Source organism: Narcine bancroftii, chromosome 7 (genome assembly GCF_036971445.1).
Source record: "Narcine bancroftii isolate sNarBan1 chromosome 7, sNarBan1.hap1, whole genome shotgun sequence".
Taxonomy (NCBI): domain Eukaryota; kingdom Metazoa; phylum Chordata; class Chondrichthyes; order Torpediniformes; family Narcinidae; genus Narcine; species Narcine bancroftii.
Window position 1 is genome coordinate 45,049,038 of NC_091475.1, and position 12,430 is coordinate 45,061,467.

General features: G+C 41.4%; 1 protein-coding gene across 14 annotated transcripts in view; it reads right to left on the reverse strand.

Moving 5' to 3' along the window:
- mospd2 (motile sperm domain containing 2) overlaps window positions 1-12,430 on the reverse strand; it is a 66,530-nt gene that overhangs the window by 19,427 nt on the left and 34,673 nt on the right. For all 14 annotated transcript variants that reach the window (XR_011341813.1, XR_011341814.1, XM_069889942.1 and 11 more), the window contains 3 exons: window positions 8,700-8,796; window positions 8,359-8,455; window positions 4,524-4,656 (listed from right to left, as the gene is read on the reverse strand). Coding sequence is in view for 12 of the 14 variants with exons in the window: in XM_069889942.1 (XP_069746043.1) it covers window positions 4,524-4,656; window positions 8,359-8,455; window positions 8,700-8,796 (327 nt within the window). In the remaining 2 variants the exon portion in view is untranslated. The remainder of the gene's footprint in view (window positions 1-4,523; window positions 4,657-8,358; window positions 8,456-8,699; window positions 8,797-12,430) is intronic.

The following is a 12,430-nucleotide window of genomic DNA, read 5'->3' on the forward strand; positions in this document are numbered from 1 at the left end:
ATTCACCAGAATACAAAACATAAGAACAAGTATGATACAACTATACAAAATATTAATTAGGCCACAGCTCAAGTAAGGTGTGCATTTTTCAGTTGTTGAATTATAGAAAGGAAATCATGGTGCTGCTTTTCAATTTAAAGGAGATGGAGTAAACCGGGTACGTCTTCCATGGAAAGATAAGGCAGAGAGGTGAAAGGGAGAGATCCCAAATGAGGAATGCAAAAATTATTAAAGGCACAGATATGACAGTTCAGATGTATAAAATCAAAGTTCAAGCTGATTATCATCCAGTTGGACAAGTACAACCCATCAACAGTGTTCTCCAGTCCTCGGTGCAAAAAAACATGCAAACAATTACAGACAAACGCTGTATATGCAATACATATATCCATCCATAAAATTAAATATTGTTAAATAAATAGTAGAGTATCAGAGGGTTTGCATGAGCAGTTTATCAGTTGTTCAGCAGTCTCACTGCCCAAGGGAAGAAGCCCTTAGCTCTTTCTCAGCCTGGTGGTTCTGGGTCAGATACTCCTCACCAGGAGCAACTGGAAGATGCTATATGTGGGGTGATAGGGGTCCTCAACAGTTTTGCGAGCCCTCTTCAGACGACGATCGGGGAAGGGTGGGGGGAGGAAGGATCCTCTCTGTCATTCTTATGGCCTTGTGGATTGACATCTGATGCAATGCTCTACAGCAAACATACCACATTGTGATGAGCCAGCCAGGATGCTCAATAGAGCTCTTGTCAAATGTTTACAGGATTGTGGCCAGTAACCTTTCCTGCCTCAGCCTTCTCAGGAAGTGCAGTTGCTGTTGTACCCTCCTGACAAGTCAGGAGATGTCGTGAGTTCGGGATAGGTCATTTCTTAATTGGACTCTTGAGGAACTTGCTGTTCTCTCCTCCCTCCACTACCAAGCTATCAATGTGCAGTGGAGAGTAGTCACCCCGGTTCTCTTGAAGTCCATAATCATCTCCCATGTCCATGTTAAGACTCAAGTTATTATTCCCACACCATTTCACGAGATTTTCCTCCTCTTCTCTACAGTGCGACTCGCTGTTGCTGCTGAGACCAACTGCTGTTGTGTCATCTCCAAACTTGATGATCTGTTGCAGCTGAACTGGAGGTTCCAGTCAAGAGTCAGTACTGTGAAGAGGAGCAGGCCGAGCACACAGTCCCAGGGTACTCAGCGTGACGGTATTTGACATTCTGCTGCTGATCTGAACAATCTGTTGTCTTTACGTTAGGCAATGAAGAATCCAATTACAGAGATGGGTGTTCAGTCCCAGCGAGGTCAGCTTCTCCACCAGCCTCTGGAGCATAATTGCCTTAAATGCAGAGCTCAAGTCGATAAACAGCATATGATGTGTCATTCTTCAAGTGAGTCAAGTAGGAGTGGAGGGACAAGGCATTGTCTGTGGAATTATTTCTTCTATAGACAAATTGAAATGGATCAAGAGTCTTTGGGAGGTTTGCTTTGATACACTTCATCACCAGACGCTCAAAGCATTTCATAATGGCAGAGGTCAGTGCCACAGGGTGATAGTCGAGGTCTATTATTGTCGCTCTCTTGGGTACTGGGATGATGGTGGCTGTTTTGAACCTTGCAGAAATAATGGATTGCTGCAGTGATGTGTTGAAGATGTCTGTGAAAACCTCTGTCAATTTGTCTGCACAGTCCTTCAGTATCTGACTAGATAGGTTGTCTGGTCCTGCCACCTTGTGTGGGTTCACCTTGGATAGGGTTCTCCTCACCTCGGCCTCAGCTACACAGGGGACCCATCAATCAGGAGGACACAGAGCTTTCTTTGACGTCATTCTGTTCTTCTCATTAAAGTGCATAGAAGGTGATCAGTCATTGCTCTTAATTCGCCAGGTTGAGAATTTCATGGGCAAGTAGAAGGGGCTGCATTTCACTGAGGTACTCCATCTCTGTTGAGCAGAAATATTTTCACAACAGAGACATTGGTGCACCAATTCTCGTTGATGTAACTGCATAGTCTCCCTCCTGGAGTCTTTGTCTCTGTCTGCCCTGAAGGAGATAAGGCCTTCCAACTGGATTGCTCAGTCTGGAATGGTGTCCTGGTGCCACATTTCTGAAATCACCAGAGCACAGTAGCTATGCAGTTCTCTCTTGTTCAAATGTAGCCTCAGATAACCCATTATCTTCTCCAGCGATCTTACATTTGAGAGCAAGATTGTCGGAAGCATGGGTCTGAAGGGGTTAATTCTCAGTCTAACCTGATGCCAGCCCATTTTCCATGCTTCTGCCTTCTCCAGCAGCACTTCCAACAGCCTCCCACGTCTCCTGTGATCCCGCTCTGCAGTTTGCGGCAGTCTGTGCTCCCTGCTTCAGTAGGTTTCAACTGCACAGAATCTTACTGATCCAATAAAATTTGAAAGTCCAGTTCCTGCACTAGAAGGCTATGGAGTGGGTGCAGGTTTGTGGGACTAGGCAGAAAATGGTTCAGCACAGACTAGAAGGGCCAGAGAGGCTGGTTTCTGTGCTGTACTCTTCAATGGTTCAAGGGTCACATTCAGAATTCCATTAAGCTGCACTATTAACTATGTGCTTCTGCTACCCAATGGATGATGGAACATGGGAACATAGGAAGTAGGAAGAGGAGTAGGCCAAAAATGGCCCAGTGAGCCTGCTCCGCCATTCAATACGATCATGGCTGATCTAATTTATGACCCAACTCCACCTACCTGCCTTCTCCCCATATCCCCCAATTCCTCTATCATGTAAAAATTTATCTGACAGAATTTTAAATACGTTTAATGAAGCAGCCTCAACCACTTCCCTGGATAGAGAATTCCAAACATTCACTACTCTCTGGGAAAAACTATTTTTCCTCATCTCTGTCCTAAATCTACTCCCCCGAATCTTGAGACTGTGTCCTCTCGTTTTATTTTCCCCGGCCAGCTCAAAAAACCTTCCTACATCTAACCTATCCATACCCTTCATAATCCTATATGTTTCTATAAGATCTCCTCTCATTCTTTGGAACTCGAGCGAATACAATCCTAGAAGATTTAATCTTTCATCATAAGTCAACCCCTTCATCCCAAGGATCAACCTAGTAAACCTCCTCTGGGCCGTCTCCAAAGCCAGTATATCCTTCCTCAAATATGGAGACCAGAACTAGACACAGTACTCCAGGTGCGGTCTCACCAGTACCTTATACAGCTGCAACATCACCTCCCTACTCCTGAATTCAATTCCTCTAGCGATGAAGGCCAACATTCCATTTTCTTTAATAACCTGCTGCACCTGCAACCTAACTTTTTGCGATTCATGCACAAGCACTCCCAAGTCCCTCTGCACAACAGCATGCTGTAGTTTTTCACCCTTTAAATAATATTCAGCTCTTTTATTTTTCTTGCCAAAGTGGATAACTTCACACTTACTAACATTGTACTCCATGTGCCAGACCTTTGCCCACTCATCCAGCTTAACTCTATCCCTCTGCAGACTCTCCACATCCTCATTTCAATTTGCTCTTCCACTCAATTTGGTGTCATCCGCAAACTTGGCTACACCACATTTTGTCCCCTCCTCCAAGTCATCAATGTAAATGATGAACAGTTGTGGGCCTAACACTGACCCCTGTGGCACCCCACTTACCACTCCCTGCCAACCTGAAAAACTCCCATTTATCCCGACTCTCTGCCTCCTGTCAGACAACCAATTTTCAATCCAGGCCAATATACTTCCCCGGACTCCACTTTCCTGTAACTTACTGATAAGTCTCTTGTGTGGCACCTTATCAAACACTTTCTGGAAATCCAAATACACAACATCAACCTGTTCCCCTCTATCCACCGCACCCATTATATCCTCACTGTGAATGTTTCAACTAAAACATGCTGAGGACCAGTTAATAAAGAACTTCAGTTTCATGGGGGGGGGGTTTGTGTCGGACTAAAATGTATATACCCATTCATCATACAGAAACAGACCCTAAATTATGAACATTCAGAAAGCAGTCAATATTCCCAAGCCTCAGATACATTTAATCAATCGGTTTATGAAATAACAGTATTTTTTTAATCAAATCAAAGTGGCAGTTATTTAAAACGTACCAAGTGTTCCACTTCAAAAGAAATAATCAATCCCCGAATGATTTGGTGACCAAAATAGGCAAAAACCACAGTTAGCTTGTTAACTCATGTGGATAGTCATGAATTAGCGTGACCACACATGGGCAACTTGATCATACTCCAGGTGATCATCATTCATTTACTTGATTTGATGAAATTGTTATAATATAGAGATGCAAATGCAGTAAACAAAAAGCATCACCATGCTCTAACTGCTCATGACAAAGTTTTTTCCTTTTAACATTGGAGTAGTTCCAGCATTCTGTAATGAATCATAACTCAAATTCATCCTCTCCCATTTAGAATACTATAATCTACCACATTCCATCCAATCAAATTCATGTATCACCAGCCTCCAAGTGTTAAAGCAGGTAAAAATGGATCATTCAGGCAAAAAAAAATCCCTTTATCAATCACCTGTGCTCCATCACTTGGTCTCTTGCTACTTCCTTCCAGAACTGACACAGATCAGGAGGGGCTGTGGCTCCTGCAGCTTGGTTCATCTCAGCTGCCATGACCAAAAACCTGTCCTGTGGGGAGGCCTCAACACCTAGGAAAGCAGAAACAGTTTTAAGGCAAAACAGCCTTTAATTAAAGAAGCTATTTCTTTAATGCCTTGGGCATTTCAAAACAATGGATGCCTGGCTTGCCATGTAATAATTCTTCTGTGTGATTGGCTCTTCAGCCATCCTGATGGCATCACTCTTGCTAGGTACGGTGACCAATTTGAATTAATACGATGACAATTGATGTTGAAAAGAGAAGCACGAGCCACACGAGTTTTGTGGACTGCTTTTTACCAAAAACAGCAATGAGTCAGGTGCCTTGTTGTTTGCTGTAGAACAAGGCTGAATTGTGCAAACCTAATTGTTTAGACAGAATCATCACCTTGGACTCTTGTACCTGCCTGGTCTGGAGGATCTATCTTGCCAGCCTAAAAGCAACCTGAACACGTTATTATTCTGCATGACAAGACTCCTGGAAGCACAATGAATAATGTTCACTCCAAAAATCCCCTCAAAGCTGTGACATCAATGATGTAACCACTTTTTCAGCTTTATCCATCAGTAGGTTTGGATTGAAGTAAATTTAACCAAATACACCTGCTCAAAATATCCAAAAAAAAATGAAAATCAAAACATCAAACCCAAATAAAAAATAATATGCCTTTGTTTTCATGTCCACAACTCTACAATTCCCACTGAAATCAATGGGATTTTGGATCCAAATTTATGTTAGGTATCTGTACTGCCAAGAAATCATAGTTCAATACCTTCACATGGAACACTGCATAATGTAATGTCACCCTAAAACTGATCTGAAAATATACATTTCCAGAATGCAAGTAATAAAACCAGCTATGATGGTCGAATTCAAAATTTAAACATACTACAGGAAGATATGAAACAGATGCTGCAAAAATAACAAGTGCTTCTGAACCAAAAAAATCTCAAAGGTTGTAAGTTTTGTAAGCACACATCCTGGACTGCTATCAGAAAATGAGTAGCAGCCTTGGGCTCCAATTTTTCAATGCTTCTCAAATACGCAAAGTCTTAGAACAATGAGCTCTGTGCAGCTACTCACGTGCATGATAGAAAAGGCAACGAGTCAAAAGGAGCACTCAATGTAGATCTGCTGGGACTATCAAGAATGGATAATTGCATGAGGCCCAATTCCACACCAGAAAATTAAAATGAGAGTCCAAGATTCTAAAGTAACATTCTCCGATCCTTTTTAAAACCTATTTTGGAGCAGTGAAACTGATTTTTTTTTCCCCCAAATCAGCTTGTTGGAATTACTATGGCAACATTATGAATATAAAGAGGCAAAGTGCTTTCTGTGTCATTGGAAGGTCTCGTCCTCCCTCCAAGTCAGCCAGTTTCTACAATATCTAAAATTAACAAGCTATATTTTTTTTTTAAAATGTACTTGATCCCTCCTACATTGCGGGATTAGAACGCATTATACAAATTATTCAGTGTAAAGTTGATGCACAGAGGAGCATAGAAGCAGATTTGGTTACACTATTTCAGGAAGAGGAGAGTTGAATTCAAGAGTGTTATTAGATACATAATTTTATGGGTACTGCAGGAGGAGAAAACACAGAATTCATAATTGCAAGCACTTTGGATTTTCAATAAAGAGTACTTTGTTCAGGAGAGTGATCAATTACAAATTGTACATTACTCCAGAAACTTGAACTTTCACAACTACCTGAATTTTATCTCCCCACCATTTTTTTTCCTTCACAGACTATTCCTTCTATATTCTATTCCCCAATAAATCTGTGCTGATAATACTGGATAAAATCTTCAGAAAATATCCTTTTTCTTTATGCTTGGTCATGAATTTTCTTGATATGACTGTTCATTTTTGAGATGCCACTGCTCACAATGACAGACATGAGCAAATGAAGAAACATTTAGGCTCTTGAATGAGCTTCACTATTGAATTGTTCTTACCACCCAGTATCCACACTCTTCTGCAAGTTCCTAGAGTAGATGTCTAGGTCTTCATCTTCTCTTGACAAAGGGCTGAGGCCCAAAACATTGGTTATGCACTATTGTGTATTACCCGACAATCACAGTGTCTGCAGACTTCCCTGTCTAACTAGATGCAATAGTCATTTTGACTGCATCTCATTTTCCACATGAAACAATGCAAACTTTCCCATCTGCCTCTAACATTGTGCAGCTCGAATAATTGCAGGAACTTTACATTTTAGTCAACATAAACAATGACACAAGTTTTTAAGAGAAACTGCCACACACATCTAAACATTTGTTGTTCATATTAATGCTCCACGGTGTATATTTGATTCATAATTTATGTCCTTGTTCCGGACACACCGTTAAGGAAGGAGTAAAAATCATAACTGAATGGAGGCAAATAACATGCCAGGGTGGTGGGAGAAATGTTGTGAATAGTGCGACCAGTTGGGAGGGGATTATGGGCAGCTGGAACTAGATTGGGGGGTGGGGAAGGGAAATGAAGGAACCAGATAAGATGGATGAACAAAGGGAGGAAAAAATTAAGTAGACAAACTCATACATTTTTATGGAGAACACTGGGTTACCAAAGTTAGAAAACTCTGACTATTGAGCTGCAAGTTGAAGATGTTGTTGTTCCAATTTAATTTTGGGCGCTCCGTGGCAAGGGAAAAAGTAGAGGTTTGTGTGGGGGTGAGAAGTGAGTTAAAGTGGAATACAAGCAGAAACTTGAAATAGTAATTCCTCAACAAAACAGTTGCTGAGTCTACATTTGGTTTCCCCCCCTGTGACCATCAAATCCAATAGACCAGGTTGGAAGAGGTGCAGGTGAACTTTGGTCTCATCTATTTTAGACTCTGGGGAATGTAAAGGGACAAATCTAAAACCTGCTTCATTTGCAGGGGGAAGTCCCAGGAAACATGAGTATTCTAGCAAATTCCAGAAACAGAAATGTGTGGAAGAAAGATGTGACAGGTTTTTGAATTGCATTGAAGCTGGCGAAAATGGTAGAAGGTGATGTTTTGGATCTGGGACTGGTGGGTGAAAAGGTGAGCACCAAGGAGATCCCATCACTGTTTTGAATCTGTTCCCTCTCAATCCTCATGCAGGGTCTCATCCTGAAATACCAACTTGCACCTTTTGTCTTCACAGATGCTGCTTGACTAGCTGAATTCTATTTGGGTTCTGTTGTTTTTAAGAAGCTAAGTAAGGGAAAAAAAATTATTTACTGCTAATTTAAAAGGCACAAATCCAAATATCAGCACCAAATCCATTTTCACTATGTTCTACATGATGCTTCAGAGTTTTGACAACTTTCAGTTCACTTTCGTTTGTTATTTGACAAGAAAGTTATAAGAGTGGGCACTTAGATTTTGATCTTTTTCCTTTGAAAATCAACTTTAAGTTGCAATTCCCAGACGACTGATTCTATTTTTTCCTTAAGAGGACAATAGACACAAATGGAAAGACATACAAAAAATAGCAATATTTAATATTGTGCAGCTATTTCTAAAACATTACTTCAACATAAAGTTTGGAACTAATTGAATGAAGCACAAAATCCTATCTTCAATTAATTGGAATGGTGATTAAAAAAAACTTTAGGCAGATGACTTAATTATTACAAAATATCCATTTTGCATAAATATCTTGCATTACTAATAGTATTCATTTACTTTACATTTACCATCACGCTTAACAGAGCATGGCTAAGACCATTACTTAACAATGGCATTTAAATAGTAGGACCAGAACTTTTATACCTCCATGAAGTGATACAATAATGTCCAATGAAGTACCAGGTTCAAAGCTGCCATTACTGGGTTTCACTCTGTATTTATCAGGGGCTGTTGTTCTAACCTATATTGGATAAAACACAGGGTTCAATATTATACCTATTTTCTTCCAATCTAGGAATCACAAAATACATCACAATCTCATCCAATAAATATAGGGAAAGAATAAGAACTAAATCCATATTTCTTCTGAAATATTTAAGAAATTTTGTTCTAGTTTCAGCTAATTTCTATAACTACAATTAAAAACATCTGTGAAAGCAAATTGATCATTATCCATTCAGTTTGACATAGAATAAAGAACTTGCCTTGAAAGCAACTGAATTCTTTGTCACATTGGTCAGAACAATCAAACATTTTGTTTCTCCACTTTCTTTTGAGCCAAAGTGAATATCTTCAGCTGGACTAGATTTCCCCCAAACAAAAAGAAAGAACAATTTAATATTTTGATTTGAGAAGATTGTATCTATAATAACGCTGATTACAGAACTCTTTATCATGACAAAAGAAAGTAGGAAAGGAAATTCACTGTCCTTATCCAGTCTGTCCGGTGTGATTCCAGACCCAAATCAAGTGTGGTTGAAAAGTAAATTGCCTTGAGTTTTACAAACTTAATCTCTTTTGGCCATATTACAGACGACTTCAATCACTGCTCCAGGTCAGGCGGGAATGGATCTGGTCGTCTTCAACATTGATTGTTTTGTCTCTTTGCATCATGTCAAATATGTGCTAAAAAACCCAATTACAATCTCTGAAATACTCTGTATTTCTCAATCTCAAAATCAACATTCAAGAAATACAAGGGATGCACAATGCTCAGATTGTACTCTCAGGTTCAACCCATGAACCCACAGCTATAAAAATAAACTTGCCAGTAAGTAACACTATTCTAAGGACATTGGTAGATAATAGCAATTGCAGGGAAGAGCAAACTGACAAGACTATGGGCAATTTAAACAACCAGAGCACAGGCCATTTAAACAAGACCCAACAATGCACAAGCAGTGGAGGGGAGAGGAGGGGGGTGGGGCACGGTGAAGGGGCTACAGGTCAACTTGGATGCCAGGCCCAGAGGCCTCTGCTCTTGACCATCCTCCTGGGAAAAGTGCAATCTTTGAAAAGTAAACAGGATGAACTCAGAGCCAGATTACATCAGGGAATGCTGTGTGATTGCTTCACCAAGACATGGCTGAACAAGGGCATTATGGACACAGCGCTACTTCCGGAGGGCTTCACCCTCCATCATGAAGATCAAGTGTTGTATATTTTTTTTGCAGAGGGAGTTTGCTGCCATCATCTTGGTCATTGTATACATTCTTCTCCAGGCTAACACTGAAGTGGGGGGAGGGGAAGTGTTACTGAGTACTGTGTGTAGCAGCCTTGAGACACATCCTGATCCCTTCCCAATCATTGTATGGGACATCAACCAGGCCAATCTTAAGAAGTCTCTATCACCAACACATTACCTACAAAACCAGAGGAGCCAACATGCTTGACCACTGAGATTCACTATACCACTATGAAGAACACCTACTGAGCCATCCCATGACTGAAAGGGCAAGTCTGATTACCTGCCCGTACTAATACCTCTGCCGTACAAGCAGAGACTGAAGACTTCAGCACTATTGAAAGTATAGACAAGTGATGCAGAGCAACGTTTGCTGGTCTGCTTTGAATCGGTGGACAGGACCATATTCAGGGATACATCCTCAAACTTGAATGAATATACCATGGCTGTCACCGACTTCAAGACCTGCATGGATTAAGTGTGTGTCCCAACCAGAAGCCGTAGATGAATCAAAAGATTTGCCACCTGCTGAGGCTGAGGTCAATGAGTTTAAGACCAATGATCCAGAATTCTTCAGGAAGCCCAGTTATGATCTATGATCTATGGAAGGCTATCTCAGCAAGCAAAAGGGCAATTCCAAGGGAACCTAGAGACATTCAGACACTCATCAGGGATTGCAGGCTATTAATCCTACAAGGCAAGGCCAAACCCCATAAATGGCTGCGATGTTTCACTACCCGATGAGTTGAACACCTTTTATGCCCACTTGAGAAGGAGAACTCAACAGAACCAATGAGAATCTCTGCAGAAGCAGACGTCCCTGATATCTGAATCCGAGGCCAATATCAGAACATTCTTCAAGAGGGTGAACCCTCACAAGCCATCAGGCCCTGATGGCATATGTAGCAGGGTACTGAAAAACCTGTGCCAACCAAATATCAAGAGTATTCATGGATATTTTCAATTTTTCATTGTTGCAAATCATGCTTCAAAAGAGCATCAATCATACTGGTGCCCAAGAGGAGAGTGAAGTGCCTCAGTGATGTCATCCAGTAGCACTCAGCTCCTGTGATGAAATGTGTTGAGTGGTTTATCATGGCCAATATAAACTTTTACCCAAGATCTGGACCTATTGCAATTTGCCTGCTGCCACAATTGCTCAGCAGATGCATTATCACTGGCTCTCCAGTCAGCTCTGGATCACCTAATCAATAGCAATATATACATTAGACTACTCTTCATTGACTATAGCTCAGGTTTCCATGCCTTCATCCCCTCAGTACTGGTTAACAAGCTCCAAAACCTGGACCTCTGCAACAAGTTCCTTGACTTCTTCATCAGAAGCAGTATGAATCAGAAACAACATCACCTTCTCACTGATAATCAAAACAGGCGCACCACAAGGATGCATGCTTAGTCCACTGCTCTACATCTAAAAGTGTGCGGCTCAGCACAATTCAAATATCATCTACGAACTTATCGATGACACCACGGTTAATGGCAGAATCTCAGACAGCAATGAGGAAGTGTACAGGAGGGAAATGGATCAGTAACAGAACCTCCAAGACCATCACACTGAGCATGGGGTCCCCCCCAGGGCTGCGTGCCGAGTCCACTGCTGTTCACTCTGCCAACCCACGACTGTGCAGCTAAACACAGCTCAAGCCACATCAACAAGTTCACTGTCGCCATGACTGTGGTGGGCCTAATCAGTAAGAATGACGAGTCAGCATACAGAGATGAAGTGCAGTCACTAATGGACTGGTGCAGAGCCAACAACCTGCATCTTAACGGTTTTTTAAAAAACCAAAAGAGATGGTTGTCAACTTCAGGAGGGCCCAGGGGACCAGTCTCTGCTGACCATTGACTACTCCACTGTTGACAATGTCAAGAGTATAAAGTTCTTTTGGAGTACACTTGGTGGAGAATCTCACCTGGTCCCTTAACACCAGCTGCATAGCCAAGAAAGCCCAAGCAGTGCCTCTACATCCTGCGATGGCTGAGGAAAATTCATCTCCCACCCTCCATCCTCACTACATTCTACAGAGAATGTAATCGAGAGCATACTGTGCAAGTGCTTCACAGTATGGAATCTGTACCTCCTTGGACTGCAAGACCCTGCAGAGGATAGTGAAATCAGCAGAAAAGATCATTGGGGCTCTCTTCCTACCTTGAAGGACATCTACAACACTCAATGCAAGCAAAAGGCAATAAACATTGTGAAGGACTCCACACACTCCTTATACAAACTGTTCTCTCTTCTGCCATCTAGTAGGAGGTATTGTAGCACTCACGTCCAGATTGGGTAACAGTTTCTTCCCCCACCCCTCCACCACCTCCCCAGCTGTCAGACTCCTGAATTTCCAGAACATGTGGATAGAGTATCGTGGACTTTTTACTGTATACCTCTTAATCTTTTAATTTTTCAATGTGTTTAACTTCTATTCTACCTTATAGTTATGTAAATATGCTCCATGGTCCTGAAAATATGCTATTCCGTCTACACCATGCCAGCATAGTATGAATGATAAAGGTGACTTGACATATCACTTAATCTCTCCTTGTGGCTTGAGAGGAACATGGTCATACTCCACGTGAAGCGAATGACTTCATTCAAAGATGATTGTTTGGATGAAGGATTACAGTAGCTAGAATCCAAATTTAAAAACTAGAATGATAATCTCTATTAATTTTTTCGCAACAAGCACCTGGTAAATAAAAGCAGGCTGAGATTTAGATCTGACAGAGATC